The 18,258-nt window shown below is 42.9% G+C and overlaps 1 protein-coding gene across 1 annotated transcript in view; it reads left to right on the forward strand.

The window, feature by feature from the left end:
* SETBP1 (SET binding protein 1) overlaps window positions 1-18,258 on the forward strand; it is a 187,166-nt gene that overhangs the window by 133,970 nt on the left and 34,938 nt on the right. Inside the window, exon 3 of the mRNA XM_073680450.1 lies at window positions 49-3,472. Coding sequence (XP_073536551.1) covers window positions 49-3,472 — 3,424 coding nt within the window. The remainder of the gene's footprint in view (window positions 1-48; window positions 3,473-18,258) is intronic.

The following is an 18,258-nucleotide window of genomic DNA, read 5'->3' on the forward strand; positions in this document are numbered from 1 at the left end:
CTATTGTACAAAAGGACTAATGAGATTCCTCTTTTCCTTTTTTTTTAGGTGCATGAGAAGTTTCCGAAACATCCAGGCTCTCATTACAACTCCAGCGTTCCTCCAGACATCACCAGTAACACCTTAAAACCAAAGCACCAGCAGAAAAGTAACCAGAATCATCTTGACTGGTCACCAAAATCTGACTCCAGCCCTTCAGCACAGAGCGGATTCCTGAATGCAGAACCTGGCAAAAAAGACTCGCCCATTGTCACCCAGAGTCCCAAGCCAGAAATGGCTCCTCCATTTCTCAAATCTCAAACTAAGAAATCTGGCATGGGGAGTTCTTGGAGTCAAAACTCTGCTTCAAAGGAAGGTGTTAATAACAGTTTGGCTTCCTCACCAAATGGTGGTAGCAGCAATGTTCTATCAGCTTCTAACAATGAGAGTAAAGAGCTTTCAAAGTTAGAGGACCAAAAAGGTGGTTCATCTGAATCACCAGAACAACCACTTGGCAATGCAAAAAAGAAATCTGGCAAAAAGGAGTCAAGTCAACCCGTACAGGTGCAAGAGACAGAGCGGGCAAAAAGTAGTCCAAAAGCACTAGACCCCAAAAATGATGCTGTGGAAATTAAGAAGGATAATGAGAATGTTCCGGCTATACAACAGCAGCAAGAATTGACTTCTGGGCCAAATGAGAGTGATTCAAGCCGCATGCGCATCATGATTCCAGTGAAATCAACAGCAGTGGATCTACCAGTTAATAAACGCAAGAAAAAAACTTCTTTGAAGCCAGCCATAGACAAAAAGGCCCCTGATTCAGACCAGCCTTCGGGATGCTTAATGATTAATGAAATAGTCAATCAGAACAATTCACAACCCCAAGGTAATAAGAAGGAAAACAAAGTAATCAAGCAAAGTAGAGTCAGTGCTCATGAACTGGTATCCAAATTGTCAGAAGTAAATGAAGGCATTGGAAAAACTTTTGTAAACAGCTTGACCCGTCTACAAAAATCTTCTACTCCACCTGTGTCTAAAGCCACTCTTGAGAATGTTCGGTCTAAAGTGTCAGACTTACAGCATCCTAAATTTGCAGCGAAGAAAAGATGGACAAATTGTAAACCTAAGAATAACACTCCTCATGAAAACTCTGCTTCCCTCTCTGAAAAAATTGTAGTTGATCCTCCCTCTGCTTACCCAATAACCCCCTCAAGCCCTCTATACACTAATACAGATAGCCTTACAGTGATTACACCAGTGAAGAAGAAGAGGGGTAGACCAAAGAAACAACCGTTATTAACTGTGGAGACAATACATGAAGGAACATCGACTAGTCCAGTAAGTCCCATTAACCGTGAATTTCCTGGCATGAAGAAGAGAAAGGGACGACATAGTCTTGCTGATCTGGTCCAGTTGACACCTTCAATGGAAAAATCCATTGGCGAGATAGAATTTCACAAAAAAGTTGGAAAACTTGGAATGTTGGATAAAAAGACAATAAGAACCATTAATAAAATGAAAACCTTGAAAAGAAAGAATATCTTAAACCAAATTTTGTCTTGCTCAAACAGCATGGCCTTGAAATCTAAATCTCAGCCACAAACAAATGCAATAGCAACTGTAACCACAACCCTTGATGCTAGATTAGGCAAGCAGATTAATGTCAGCAAGAGAGGAACCATTTATATAGGCAAGAAAAGGGGAAGGAAGCCGAGAGCAGAGCAAGTTCCCCAACAAACTGAACGTAGAACAGCCATTAAACAAACCAGGCCTGTTTCTAGCCAGCCCGAAAACCCAACAGTGCCTTCCAATTTGCAGTCATTTGTGGCATCTTCACCAGCAGCTATTCACAGTTTTGCAGCTCAGCTTTTAGGTTCTAATGGAAACCTTAGTCCTGCCAGCACTGATACAATATTTTCAGATTTAAAAACTATGCCAAATCTTCAACCAATCAGTGCTCTTCCAACAAAAACCCCAAAAGGAATACACGGAACTTCTTGGAAGTTGTCGCCTCCAAGATTAATGGCTCACTCGCCTTCTCATCTATGTGAGATCAGTTCCTTAAAAGAAGTCACACTGTCACCAATAAGTGAGTCTCACAGTGAAGAAACCATCCCTAGTGACAGTGGAATTGGGACAGACAACAACAGCACTTCTGATCAAGCAGAGAAGAGCTCAGAGTCTCGTAGAAGGTATTCCTTTGACTTTTGTACTCTGGACAATCCAGAGGTTACTCCATCTGAAACCAGCACAAAGAGCAAGCATGGTCACCGGCAGAAGCATCTCATTGTTGACAATTTCCTCGCCCATGATAGTGTTAAAAAGCCAAAGCACAAGAGAAAGAGAAAAGGGTTGCCGAATAGGGACAATCTTCAATTTCTTGCAGATCTTGAAGACCTCATAAACAAGTTTCAAGTCTTTAGAATTTCTCACAGAAATTATACATTTTACCATGAAAACCCTTATCCCAGTATCTTCAGAATTAATTTTGATCACTATTACCCAGTGCCATATATCCAGTATGACCCATTGCTCTACCTTCGCCGGACCTCTGACTTGAAATCAAAGAAAAAGCGTGGTAGACCCGCCAAAACCAATGACACCATGACAAAGGTGCCTTTTTTGCAAGGGTTTGGATACCCTATTCCCAGTGGAAGTTACTATGCACCATATGGAATGCCTTACACATCAATGCCTATGATGAACCTTGGTTATTATGGTCAGTATCCAGCTCCTTTGTATCTGTCTCACACACTTGGGGCAACTTCCCCATTTATGAGGCCCTCCGTTCCTCCACCACAGTTTCATACATCATCTCATATGAAGATGTCTACTGTTGCCAAGCATAAAACAAAACATGGAGTTCACCTGCCGACATCAGTAGGCATGGGCTTGGGTGACATGACTCCTTCCAAAACTGGAGCTGTTGGTCTCTCAAGCAGCCGACTTCACAAAAGGAAACACAAACATAAGCACAAGCATAAGGATGACCGTATCCTTGGAGGGCACAGTGATTTCAGTGGTCTCTTTTCAGGCAAGCCCACAAGCTTTTCAAGCCACATGGCAAATGATAAGCTTAGCTCCTCTAGTAAAGACCTTTTCACAGTGAGTGAAAAAAGCAAACACAAAGAGAGGCCGAAACACCAGCATAGTGAATCTGGACAAAGAGGTCCAAAGAGCTCTTTCGAGGTGGACACTCTTTCTTCTTTGTCTCTTTCAGATGGGCAGCACTTGACTCAGTCTAAAGACAAAAGTGACTTAATCAATGAGTCTGATAGCTGTTTGAAACGATATTCTGGAAATGACTGCATTGGCAGATCTGACTCTTCGGACCTTTTTGTAGAAATGAGCTCATCCAGTGATAAGAGAGATGGAGACTTGAATGGCAATAAAAGACGGACATTTGAAGGTTTTGGGTCCTATAGGGAGAAAGACATTCAGTCATTTCGAATGAACAAGAAGGAGAGAAGTGTTTTCGATCACTCGGGATCAGGTAAGAAATTTATACTACTAAATTTTATCATAATGATATTCACTTCAAGTGGAAATTCATCGACCTGGTTCATCTGTAGACCTTTTTACGTACAGGTTCAAAAAACATTATTGGTAGAATTCTAACACACTGGTATTCCCGATGGAGGACCCAAAGAAGCAATGCGTTACATGGAGATTCAATAGGTTGTGTTGCCACCTCCGGTTTTACAATTTTTTTTTAAATTTTTTTTTTTTTTTAACCCTTTTTTCTTTTGGAAATGGCATTAGACCTATATGTGGTACTGTTTTGGTTCAGGTTTTGCAACTTATTTTCTTTGACTTTAATGAGTTTGAGATGCAATCCCAGACATAGGTCCACTCTTGTTTTTGAGGACTATTTCTGGAAGGCAAAAAAGGCAGATTTAGTTTAATCTTTGGCAACCCCTTTATAATGTGTTAACAGAAGTGAAATTCTCAAATGTTTAAGTCAGTAAGACTGCCCCAAGACCACTAACCTGCTATCCAGCATTGTGCTAGAACGGCAATGAAAAGTCAAGATGTTAAATATTATTTTTTAAACAGTCAAGCTCCTGGCTTGATCACTGTCCCATAGTCTAGATATGTCATCTTAAGCCACCTCCAGTCATAGCATAAACATTGTAAAGTGGAAGCTAAGGCTACTACACCTCCCCTCAGTTCATGTGCAGGTGGCTTAGGATGACCTAGCCAACCTGAGGGATGCCAGGAGTAACACTTGCCGATTTCCGTCCTGTGACTTCTTTGTCGTTTCATCACATCAATTAAATCTGTGTCTTCCTTATGCTGAATCTGCTAGAAGATACAAGATCAAAATTAATGATTTCTAACATCTTCATTGATAAAGCGTTTGGGAGCCTTAATCCTGGCGACAGGCTCCCTTTTAAATGGACAACCGTGAATCTTAAAGCACCACACCAGCGTTATTTTTTGTTTTATTGCAGTGGTGGAGTGGCGTTAATGTAAGGCTCTTGCACTTAGTCTTATACTTTCCATCTGCCATATTCATGTGTTATCTGCGCCGCTCCAGTCGGTCTCCAGCATTTTTTGACCTGCTGGATCGCTCCAGTGTTTGCTGGAGTTAGCTGGAGATCACTTTTCAATGCAAATCTATGAGGGCCTCATTCTGGCTCTCTTAGATTTGCATTGAGAGTTTGTGACTGTTACCTCTGACTTTCCGGTCAGTCGGATGTTAGTCACAAGATTGCGGAGTGGGACCGTAGCGGCGCTGATAACAGCTGAAGAAAGCGAGTGGTAAGTATAATGTTAGGTGCACCACTCCAGCTCTGCAGTAAAAAAAAAACAAAAAACCACAAAACCCCTCCCTCACTGGAGTGGTGCAACTTGAACAGCTCGTGTCTACCATGTAACAATTATTTTTGGTGGCAAGAGTAGTGCCAGAGATCGGACTGCAAAATATGGCAAAGGGTGATGAAAACAGGGCAGCAGTACCATCTGTCCTTTTGTAGTACATTAACTTAGAAACCAGCGCCAGTACTATCTGTTTCCCCATCACAATGGAGATCTACCTAAATCATTCACAGTGAGAGGCCGGCAGTACTAGCTGTGCCTACATCATTCTACAGGTAGAAATGTACTGCTCCCACTAGCAGGGTGATCACTACATTACACCAAACCTTATCACAGATGGTGATCACCACGCTGACCATGCGGTGACCCAAGGGATTGGGTAGATGTGTAGGGTTAGGCTGGAACATTACAGAAATTGCACATAATTAAGTAAAGAATCCTGAGAATGTATTGCGGTTAGGGTCCTCGGTAGGGGATAGTTAAAATAATGTATACATTTTCTGTTAGGGCATAATTATATTTTAGTATAATTAAAGCGAGGGCCATGTTTAATTTAAGTCGTTTAATGTTTTTCGGGAAAAAAAGTCAGCTCAATTAAAATGTTCATTGGTTTTCTGATTGCAACTTGTGTGATGGCTCTTTGTGAAGATATTACTCTGCTTCTATTGGCAAAAAAAAATGTTCTCTTAATTAAAAACTACAGTGAAAATGAAACTGTAATTAAATGGACTTTGGTGTTCAACAATGAGCTGGGGACTTGAGTAATGTTCTCCCGGCCATGTTCTTGGATTCAAGCTACAGAAAGTGGAAGGAATTTGCAATTTGTATCCTTTATATTAAGTCCAATATATTTTTAGATGGAATAATCTCTCCTCCCCCCAAAATGGATATCTAGTTAATTAAGTCATGATAAAGTAATGCAGTAAATCTTGAGTTCTCGTCCATATCCCTTATGTCTAACCAATTACGTTTTATAATGTGGGTTCACATATTTTATAGGTTAGAATTGCTTTTTATGAACACATTACAGGAACTACACTTTAGGAGTGGGAGTGTGCTGATAAGTTTATAGGGCAATACCAATATGTGCATTCTATCATCCACCATGCATAGCTTGCTCGTTTCTGCTCTACTCCTACTAATTTCTTTTTATTTCTTTATTTTACATGGTTTTACAGCTTTTATAGCTGCATTGTTCACACTGTTTTAGAACGGCTTAGATTTCTAAATGGGGGAAGCCCATAGAAAGAACGAGGCGCATTAACACTGGCCAAACCGCGCCTGTTAAATGACTGCCGATTTATCTTCATTGAAGCCAATCAGAAGTTGTTTAATAGCCTGTGTAGTCAGACCGACAGCACTTCCACTCGCACAGAATTATCATTAATATGATTGATCTGTACCATTCTTTTCCGCAGTACGATGTGCTGTTGAGAACTATCATTTTTCTCCAAGCTTAAAGGGGTTGTTCACTGCTTTGGCAACCCCTTCTGAGTCCCTATGTTCCCCACAGTAAAACAAGAACATCTACACTGCTCTCTGGTGCCAGCGCTGTTCCAGTTGTGTCTGCACTGACTCTCCCTGCTGTTGGAGAAATCAAAACATCCGGCGGACGTCAGGACCGTGGTTGCCATCTCGCCTCCTCTGGATGTCAATAATGTCTGTACGGGAAAAGAGTGGAGCCAGCACTGATTGGTCCCAGGGATTGCGTGACATAACAATGTCACGCAAGCCCCGGCAGAGTCCTTGATGACACCAGAGGTTAGTATAAAGGTTATTTTATTGGGGGGAAACACAGGGATTCAGAATAGGTTGTCCGAATTGTGGACAATCCCATTAAAGATCATTTCACCTGACAAATACTCAGGTTATTGGCAGCATGTTTAGATTATTGGGAAACAAGCATTCTTAGAAACACTTGTTTGTGATAATCTTTCAGTGTAAATGTACCCTAAAGCAGGCCACATACATTAGAACATTAGATGGCTGCTGGCCAAAATATCGTTCCGCCAACAATCATCTTGTCCAGTTCCCTCATACACATGAGCACTGCCAACAAACATCTCTGCTAAAATCGGACATTCCTGATCAACCTCTCCCATTACCTTCAATTATCTGGCACCACCTTAGATATTAGTGTCATCCCAACTCATTGATATCAGTTGGTTTGGCCAACATTAGTTTAATGTGTATGGGAGTCTTAACTCTTGGATTCTAATGTTCTCCTCCTGTTACGCTTCTTTCATTGCATTGCTCGAGTGCTGGTTCTTATGGAAGAATTTGGAGACTCCCTAACACGGAGTATTATTATTATTATTATTTATTATTATAGCGCCATTTATTCCATGGCGCTTTACATGTGAAAAAGGGGGTATAATACAAGAACAATTTCAATAATCTTGAACACAATGTGACAGCGACTGGTACAGGCGGAGCGAGGACCGGAGTATGCAAAATAGTTCTATTTTGGAGACTCATTTAATAGAAAATTGACTTCTAGAATGTAGACGAACCAAAGATTCCTCCAAACTTTTTTTTTTTCTTCCCATGGAGTGCTGCCTTAAAAGTATTTTCAGCAGTTTTTTCCATTGATTTTTCTGGCTGAAAAAATCCATGTCAAATGCTTTTTTTTAAAAAAAAAAAAAACACTTCAAAGCAAAGCATTCTTAATGTTTTCAAGCTTATATATATATATATATATATATATAATATATATATATATATATATATAATATATATATATATATATAATATATATATAATATATATATAATATATATATATAATATATATATAATTAGCAATTTTATCTGTATGCATTTGGTGTGTGTTCAGACAGATTTTTTTTTGTGTGTATTTTGAAAATCCTCTTCAAATATAAGACAGTAATAATTGAAGTTTTTTTTTTTCAAGCAAAAAGTCAAGAATGAACATGTTGCTTCTTTCTACACATTAAAAAAATATATAGATCCTTGCTTAACAGTCCCTTTATTGTGTAAAACACACTAACAGATCTTTAGAAAAAGTATTTCTAAAGTCTGTTTATGATGTGTAAATGAAGCCTTTGACTAGTCGATTGGGCGTTAGTGTCACCAGACTAAGTTGGCCCACTTAACATGTTATCACACCCCTGTGGGCATGTTAACATGGCTTACAAGAGCCAGCATCATCGACAGTGCTGCTTTCCCAAGCTACATTGAGCCTCTGAAGCTGGGTGTATGCATCCTGTCTTCACAGAGGCGCGCACTGCGCATGATCGGAAGTGCAGTAGACTTCCGATCATGCACAGTGCGCATCTCTGAATCCGGGACGTGTACACCCGACTTCGGAGGCTCAACGTAGTGAGGGAAAGAAGCTGCGAGGTTTGTGTGGTGCTGGCAATGATGCCTGCAATTGTAAGTCATGTTATCACGCCCACAGGGGTGTGATAACATGCTAAGTAGGCCGAGTAGGCTGGGGACACTAACGCCACATCGACTAGTGGTAGGCTTCACTTACATATCATAAACTGACTTTAGAAATACTTTTTCTAAAGATTTGTTTGCATTTAATGAAATAAAGGGACTGTTAAGCAGGGTATTTAGATATGTAGACACAATTCATGGTGGTTCCGGAGGCATGAGGGACCTGACAGGCTCCCTTTAAAGATCCACTCATCTCTAATTATTCATTGTTTCTGTAAAAAATCAAAAAAAGAAACCTAAGCTTGTTCAACAAATTGTGTGTATGAACAGGTTTTTATTTTTTTTAAGTTTATTTTCTAAAGTAGTAATCTACATTATGTTAAGAGTATTGGTTCTCCTTTTGTGGTTGTTAGGGATCTGTACAATGTCTAAGTAGTCTGAGATGATCGTTGTCTTGTTTATATAATGGGTAATAAAGAGCTACTGTAAGCTAATACATCCTAACATTAATACCTGTAACCAATCCGAAAACTCAAATCGGGCGAAAATGTTAAGCTCTTGATGCATTATGAGAACAAAAGTAGAAGATGCTGCTAGAAGTTCAGCTCTCAACAAAGTAGTTACGCAATTTATTTTTGCTTCCTGTTTTTTTCACATGGACGACAACCTCAAACCTCAGTCTTCTCATTCCCAAACCACAAACATACATTAACTCGTAGATGAGGCTGCCTTGGATGTCTGACTTTATAATCCTAGAAATATAACCCCTGATTGAAGCTGTGCTCTGCGCTCTCTCGACGTTTCCGGTCTATAATCTTTATTCCGGACTGTCTTCTGTGTCTTCTGTCTTGTTTGCTATAAATCTCCAGTAGAAGACTAGTGGTTGACTGAGTTTTTTTCCAAAGGAAAATGGATTTATCAGCTGCTCAAGCTAGGATTTAATTTGTGTAATGCAATGGATTCTAAATAGATTCTCAGAGAATGAGTCCATAGACTCATTCGAGAGGATGATTGGTGATTATAGCAATTTGAAAGGTCTGAAACTCCTGACATTACTCTAGCAGTAGTAATCTCAGGTGTAGCGGCTTCTTCAATAGACACACAGTGGATGGAAGCAGGTAACCAGAGGTCAACTGGTGGTCCAACGGTTACCTCTTCATGCACAATAAAGTCAACGGTCAATAGATTGTCATTTGGCTTTCACCAGCATAATTCATGAAACGCTGTTATACACAATTAAATTGGTTGGAGTCACCAGTACTTTTTCTTTTTGGATATTTTTTAATTCCCTAGGGAAATTTTTAGTTACACAATGTTATCCAGTCCATATATTGATGGATAGAGAGTGGGAGAAAATGCACAAGCTTGATGACAATGGTAGAATATCTGGCCACCGACCTCTCCTACTCAGGGAGACTCTAAAGACCCCACATACACACTTAGATCATTGACGGCTGAACCTGCCGATATCTACAGGTTTGGCCGACAGGCTAATGAGTATGTGAGCCCCGGTAAATTTATTGTCGGGAAGAAATCCATCCAGCATGTCTGTTTCTATTTTTGTTCTCTACTGATATTTTTGTTAGCCGGAGATAAGACATTGCCTGACATCTGGCAGCGGCTCTCTATATAAAGAATAAAACTCTCAACACAACAAGTGCTCCTGGGTATGGGAAAACCAGCTGAGATAGCCGACGGCTCAACAATTGTCTAAAACGCCATTCTGTCAATGAAAGGAATTGTATGGAGGGCTTTAGTGGTAAGAGAAGTCTTTATTTTGCTACTAATGTTGGTGGAAGGGTTGCTCCCTCTGGGAATCGATGTAAATCAGTGTTTCCCAAACCCAGTCCTCACAGCCCCCCCAACAGATCATGTTTTCATTATTTCCTTAGTATTGCACAGGTCAGAGAGCCTGTGGCAATGAGTAATGCCTTAATAATTCCATCACCTGTGCAATACTAAGGAAATCCTAAAAACATGATTTGTTGGGGGTCTTGAGGACTCAAGTTTGGGTAACACTGATCTAAATCTATAAGGCCGCGGAACTCCAGCCCTCGACGTCTCCCAACGGATCATGTTTTCAGGTTTTCCTTAGTATTTCACAGGTTAGATAACCTGTGTCAATGTCTGATGCCTTGATGATAATGCCATCACCAATACTAAGGGAATCCTGAAAACATGATCTGTTGTGGGGCCGTAAGAACTGGAGTTTGAGATGCATCGATTTAGCTCACACGTCAAATTCCGGGGTGGTTATATTTGGCCCCCGATACCAGAACTACCACCCCTATGTGGGGCCATTATTCTGTATGGCGGACTATATGGGGGTCATTATTCTGTGTGGAGGACTGTGGGGCCCATTATTCTGCTGTGTGGAGGACTATGTGGGGCCCATTATACTGCTCTGTGGAGGATTATGTGGGGCCCATTATTCTGCTGTGTGGAGGACTATGTGGGGCCCATTATTCTGTATACTGGTTTGCCCCTGGCTTTGTTCAAGTTTTTCATTTTGTCCCTCTGTGTGTTTGAGTTTGACATCCCTGATTTTGATGGGAGATTTTTGCATACACAGTTTGTCATCTATTGTCCAATATCATGGGTGGCACAGTGGTTAGCTCTGCAGCCTTGCAGCGCTGGGGTCCTGGGTTCAAATCCCACCAAGGAAAAACATCTGCAAGGAGTTTGTATGTTCTCCACGTGTTTGCGTGGGTTTCTTCTGTGTTCTCCGGTTTCCTCCCACACTCCAAAGACATACTGATAGGGAAAGAAGTTATTCATTCCGGTGTGGAAGAGCGGGCGCCAGCCTGTGAACAGAGTTCCATGTTCCAGAAGCGCCATCCTCTGTTCCCTGGAGCCATGTCTGAGCATGCGCAGGTGGTGAGGAGGGCTCCGGCTCCCCGCAGACCGCTGCGCTGTCCTCTCCCTGCCGCAGGCTCCTGGCTGGCCGCACGCCGGGAGCGGCATCTTCCGGGTGGCGGCACCCGGATCCATCATGGCGGCGCCCTGTAAGCGCTTGCTGGCCGGCTTTTGAAACCTCGGCCGGCGGGCGTCAGGAGGGGGGAGGACACCTGAACCGGAGGAGGTTCCGGATGTGCCCTATTTTAGGTGGGGGGGTTATCCTGGTCAAACGCTGCCTATACTCGTGCTTGTGGTATAGCAGCAATGGCACACCAGGACAGCCAGGAGCAGCAGCTGACCCCTCCAATTCAGCAACGCCAGTGGAAGAAGCAGTTGGACGCCTCTCACACGGACAGCTGGTCCAGTAACTGTAGCAGCATCAGGAGAAGTAAGGTGTCGGACGCTTCAGGGTCATCCAGAAGGATATCTCCTCCGACTATGATTCATCCTCCCAGTCGGGAGGATCCATGCCTCAGTAATTCATCATCCTCCTCTTCATCAGACAGTGGTAGGCCCTGTTTCCCTATTGAGGGTACAGACAAGTTTGTCAGAGCTGTCAGATCAACCATGGGGTTGAGGGAGGAGAAGGCAGCCAGGTCCCTGGAAGACATTATGTTCGCAGGCCTGGAGGGAAAAAAAGAGACGCTCCTTTCCAGTGAATCCTAAAATTCAGACCCTTATAGACCGGGAATGGAGAAATCGGGAGTGTTATCCTCATCCTCTAAAAGAAGGTACCCCTTCGAGGATAGTGTCTCTGGGTCCTGGGATAAAATTTCTAAAGTTGACGTGTCTGTCGCTCAATCATCCAAAAAATCGTCCCTACCCCTGGTAGATTCGGGCAGTCTAAAGGATGCTCTAGATAAGAAGGCAGACTCCTTCCTGCGTCACACCTGGGAAGCGGCGGCAGGGGGCCTGAAACCAGCGGTAGCAGGCACTTGTGTCGCCAGGTCACTCATGTTGTGGCTTCAACAATTAGGAGACCAGCTCAAGGATAAAAAGTTATCCAGAGATAAAGTCCTCTGCAATCTACCTTTACTACAGGCAGCGTCCTCTTTCATTGTGGACTCCTCAGCGGATTCGGTTAAACTCGCTGCCAGGTCTGCAAACTTATCTAATGCTGCTAGACTGGCCCTGTGGCTCAAGGGTTGCCCAGAAGACCTGCAGTCTAAAGATAAACTATGTTCCCTTCCTTGTGATGGTAAACTCTTGTTTGGCCAAAAACTGGATGAGCTTTTGGAGAAGGCTGGCGACAGGAAGAGAGGTTTCCCAGGGTTCACAAAAAGGTCCTACTTTTGGAGGAAAAGATTTAACCGGGGTCGCCCTCTGGGAGAAGGGAAAAGATGGGAGCCCAGATCTAAAAAAGACTCTGGTTACATGTTTGGGGGGCCATCCTCCCAGTACCAAAAAATCTTCCCAATGACTCAGGGCTAGAGGTCGGGGGAAAGCTTTCCCATTTTATCCCAGCTTGGGAAGCCATTACTTCAAATCCCTGGGTGTTGAGTGTCCATAAAGAATGGCCTAAAGATACGCTTAAGTCAAATACCTCACCGAACCTTCATGATCACCTCCAAGAGGAAGTCCAGGGAGGAGCAGATAGCCCTACAGTCGGAGGTGCGAGATTTAGTCAACAAGCGGGTCCTTCACGAAGTTCCGGATTCACAAAGGGGAAGGGGATTTTATTCCCCCCTATTTGTGATAAAAAAAAAACAAATGGGTCCTTAAGGACCATTATCAACCTCCAAAAGTCTAAATCAGCTGATAGAGAACCAGACTTTCAAGATGGAATCGGTGAACTCTGCAATAAAACTTCTACACCACAATTGTTTAATGGCAGTTATCGACCTAAAAAATGCCTATTATCGCGTCCCAATCCATCCAGACTACCAGAAATACCTGAGGGTAGCCCTATTCATCCATGGAGAATTGAGGCATTTCCAATTTACTGCCCTACCCTTTGGACTCTCTATAGCACCGAGAGTGTTTACAAAGGTTATAGCGGAGGTGACCGCTTTTCTCCGAATCAAAAACGTGGTGATTGTTCCCTGTTTAGACGACTTTCTGGTAATAGGGAAATCAGAAGACCACTGTTCCTCAACTTTTAGAGGTCAGGACAGCCTTACATCAGCTAGGATGGTTGATAAATATTCAAAAATCAAAACTATTCCCCTCAAGGACTCGGATCTTTCTGGACTTGACCCTAAATTCCCAACTCCAAGCATGCTTCCTTCCGGAGGACAAGGTTTGCAAAATAATCAGCTTGGTCTCAAGGGTTCCATGACATCCTGTCTCCCAGCGGTCAAATGGGCCCAAGGTCATATGAGGCTTCTTCAGTGGGATGTCCTGTCAGCGCAAAAATCCATCAACGGACATTTAGAAAGAGGACCATCTCTTTCCCTAGAGACGGTAGACTCCCTCTCATGGTGGACAAACGGGGAGAATCTGACCTCAGGCTTGCAGTGCTCCAGACCAGTCGACCATACAATTACAACAGGTGCAAGTGGCTCTGGCTTGGGGGGTCATCTAGCAGATCTCTCGGTTCAGGGGCTCTGGTTGCGTCACGAAATAGGGACATCGAACCTAAAAGAGCTTTTGCCAGTGGAGAAAACCCTGATAGGCTTCCTTCCCCACATACAGGGTCACCATGTCCAGATTAGGTCCGACAATCAGATGACAGTGGCTTATATAAATCACCAGGGTGGAACAAGATCACGCTCCCTGATGGTAGTGGCAAGCAGAATCCTGCAGCTAGCAGAACAGCATCTCCCATCCCTCAGTGCTCTTTACATCTGGGGGGTGGAGAATTCAAGGGCAGATTTTCTCAGTTGCCACACTCTAAGACAGGGAGAGTGGGCTCTAAACCCGATAGTCTTCCAGCAGATTATCCAATTATGGGGGTCATCGGACATAGATTTGTTCGCCACCAGGGCGAACAGGAAGGTGGAGAATTTCTGTTCACTAGATTCCAACAGAGAATCCCTATGTTGTAGACGCTCTCCAGGTACCTTGGAAGTTCAGGAGGGCCTATGCTTTTCCACCGATAGTAATGATCCCGGCAGTTGTGAGGAAAATTCAGGAGGGGGCAAGGATAATTCTGGTAGCCCCCTTTTGGCCAAAAAGACCCTGGGTCTCCCTACTTCATCTAATGTCTCTCGGATCCCTGGGTTCTGCCAGACCTTCTCATCCAGGGGGCGATGTTCCATGCACAAGCCAAAGGTTTCCATCTGGCTGCTTGGAATTTGAGAGGATGTTACTGAGGAATAGGGGGTTTTCACCGGGCCCAGTTTCCACCCTATTGGGTAGGTAGTAGGAAGCCCATAACAAGATTTATAGCAGAATCTGGGGAAAATTCCTGGATTTTATAGACTCCCCATTGTCGGATAAACCTCCAATTAAAGATTTTCCTAGAGTTTTTACAGAAGGGATGTGACTTGGGGTTAGCTACGGGAACACTTAAAGTTCAGGTGTCTGCCCTATATTTCTATCCTGGCAGGGAACGGGTGGGTCTCTAGATTCATTAAATCCTGTTCCAGAGCTAAGCCAGTTCGGGCTCTGAGTTCCTCCCTGGGACCTGAATTTGGTTTTAAACGCACTCTCTGGTAACCCATTTGAACCCCTGCAGGTTATCTCTCCAAAGCTCCTCACCCTCAAAACCATTGTCCTATTGGCCCTAACATCGGCCCGTAGGCCCTTTCTGTCGATCCCCCATACACCCAAATTCATGATGACCTGGTCGTCCTACGTACAGATCCAGCATACATTCCAAAAGAAGTTTCCAGATTCCACTGTAATCAATAGATTGTGCTTCCCTCATTCTGCTGTAACCCAAGAAAACCCGGGGAGGTTAGATTCCACAATCTAGATGTTAGAAGGGCTTTACTACAGTACACAGATATGACTAGTCAGTGGAGGAAGGACCACTCCTTGTTTCTGGCCTTTCAGGGGAGTAGGAAAGGTCACGGGGTGTCAAAGGGAACTATTTCTAGGTGGCTTAGGGAGGCCATTTGTCTAGCTTGCATATCTACAGCTGTTCTGGCACCGGACGGTATTAAAGCTCATTCCACCAGAGCTGTAGCGACGTCCTGGGCAGAGAGAGCGGATGTCTCATTTGACCAGATATGGTGCTACTTGGTCTGCACCATCCATCTTCTACAAGCACTATAGGTTGGGTCTATCCTCCTCTGACCTCACCTTTGGGAGGAGGGTACTTCAGGCGGTGGTCCCTCCATAGGGTGCTCATATTCTCCAAAATTCTCTCAAGGTGTGCTGTCATGGGTGAGGGCAAAACACCAAGGTTACTTACCGGTAGCCGGTTTTTCCTGAACCCATGACAGCACCTGTAGTCCCCCCCCCCCCCCCCCCCTGTCTTTCTCACACCCTGGTGAGCACTTTACGTTTTGGGAGATATATATATTTATTATAATATTGTAGGTGTTGGTTATGTGTCTAACCTTTTCTGGAGGTCCTTTCAATGTTCTGTAATCAACTGAAGCGAGGGAGAGGTACCGCCCTTTTATTTCAGACTGCTTCCTGTCCTTGGTGGGGCGGATCCCTCTCTCAAGGTGTGCTGTCATGGGTTCAGGAAAAATTGGTAAGTTACCTTGGTGTTTTACACACCAGTCTTAATGAAATTGTTCCGTAGTATTCCAGTGGACATTTCTTTAAGAGCTTGCACAACCATGATAAAACATGTCCTCCTCTCGTCTTGGACTAGAGTACAGTTCTGTCGTAATTTACCCCTCTCTTTTGGTATAAATTATGGTGAATTTGTCGGCTGTGCTTGGCCAAATGTTTTCCTTGCTAAGTTCTGCTCATCTTTAAAAAGGTTGGAGTCAAAATGTGAAGATTTGTGGCCAAAAAAAATTTGCTTTTTTTCAAATAGTTTTGCACTAGAATTCTGGTGAAAACTGTTAGATGAATCGGGGCCATTATGCTTGGCCCAAATTGAGTAACATGAACATAGAAAGGTAGAGTTGAAAGGGACCTCCAGGGTCATCATGTCCAACCCCCTGCTCAATGCAGGATTCACTAAACCATCTCAGACAGATGTCTGTCCAGCCTCTGTTTGAAGAGTCCATTGAAGGCTAACTCGCCACCTCTCGTGGCCGCATGTTCCACTCATTGATCACGCTCAATATGAAAGGAATTGAACTTACGACTATAGACAGAAATGCGCAAATAGGAACTCAGTGATGGCATTTCAAGTAACACCCAACCTATCCAATATGCAGCCATAGCTAGAACTTTCATCAGTTTTAGGAAAGCTAGGGGGTAACCAGTGTATAGCTGTCTTCCTGATGCCTATAGCAGATTGTTATTCGAGATTAATGGAACGGTGGAATACTGCCTTTAAAGGATTTATTCAGTGGCCATAAATGTACGATGCCCGTAGTTTTATTATGCACCTAATCCCATTTCATTTTTACTTCTTGGCTTCTTTACTGTATTCTTTATCTGGATCTCAGAATACGTTTATGTTCCAGCTTATTTGCTCATAAATATTATCCTGCTTGAACTCTTTGCCATCCAGCACGATCATTATTTCCCGTCAATGTTTTCAGCATTGACCACATGAAAGATTATGCAGACAAGGAAATTTACACGCTCCTGCTGGACAACGTGCAATGCTTTGCCAAGTTTTTCTTTCCCTTATCACGGATAAAACATTCTCAGTTGACCAAGACAAAGCTGTTTTCCTAAATATGTGAAGTTATTGAGTATTTTTTTCTTTAATTACCCTTGATCCATTTAGGTGAAATGCAAAAACCATCTGAAGGTAGCCATTTACATTAGAGAAACTGGCCTCTATCTTCTAAGTTCATGGAGTCCTCCCCGACACTTCCCCGATAGATGACACAGAGAATAAATACCTGATCTTTTTGTTCCCTGGGGGCAGTAATCATTTAAAGAGCGGTTTGGCACCGGCTTATTAACCTCTCCACATTCAGAATACATGCACGCTCAGCCGTGGCCATTGTGGAAATTTATGGGCAGGTCAGGTGGAATAGTTGTAGGCTGAGCAAGCTGTTGTAACATTAAAAAATTGTATCATCTTGGGAAAAAAAAAAACTTTCACAGCCTAAAAATAGGGTAAATCATAAAAACGAGCCTTCCAGCAAAAAAAAAAAAAAAAACATACCTGCAGCCATAAAGGTAATCTGCAGGCATATGTTGCGTTCTAATTGGAGGTGCAAACGCAGGGTGAAAATGAAGTTACACCCTCCTTACAGCTGCTCGCTTCCAGTCATCGGGGTGGCAATGGTGGTTGTGAACAGTCAGCACTCAGCTCGAAGTGAGCGCTCTATATTCCTTCCACCTGCTCGTGGGTTGACATCCAGCTCCACACACAAGATGCACAGCAGGATGTCAATCAAGAAGCGAAGGGAAAAGAGCAGCTGCAGGGAGAATAGAATTTCATTTTCTCCCTGCCGCCAATTCCAATTAGAAAACCATGTATATTTAAAACTGTATTTACCTGCAGATAGGGTCCAAAGATTTAAGTTCACCTCCCCCCCCCCCCTGCTTGTTTTCCATCAATCTCTGCCATTCTCTGACTTCATAAAGTCAGAGCTGTCAATCAAAGAGGAGGGAGGTGGAGCTTGAGGAAAACAAGTAGGTGGGAAGGTGTACTTAAAAGTTTGGCCCTTGCTTGGTTTGAACAGTCATTCTGTGCTGACAGTCCCTTTAATAAAAGTGAGACTTTGATAATATACAGGCCATTCTGTAAATATGGACAAGCCAAAGGCAAGTAAAGGCAATTCTGGTGGATAAGGGCAGCACAAGAGAAGCCCTGTCGTTATAATTAGAAAAACTGTTTTTAAAAAAGGGGACAACATCCATTACAGAAAAAACGTGAAGTTGGGTGAATGTTTGTCAGTGACATGCAACATATAGCCAATGATTAGGAGGAAGAATATGTAATTTTTTTTTTTTTTTTATCGGAAACCATAGAAAAAAATGACTAGCAAATGGAGAATGGTTATAAGAATAAATTTAACGATACTGTTGTCAAAATCAAGGAATGTATGGCTGTAGACAATTAGTATAGTGTTTTCAGTCTCATAAGTATCTTTTTAGAATATACTATAATACATATAATACACAGGTTAATGGTTGCTTCAGTGAAACCATGTTGGCATGTTATACATTGTTGGGTCAT

This window comes from Phyllobates terribilis, unplaced genomic scaffold, assembly GCF_046119375.1.
Source record: "Phyllobates terribilis strain yellow unplaced genomic scaffold, ASM4611937v1 Scaffold_1__5_contigs__length_1240528914, whole genome shotgun sequence".
Lineage (NCBI taxonomy): Eukaryota > Metazoa > Chordata > Amphibia > Anura > Dendrobatidae > Phyllobates > Phyllobates terribilis.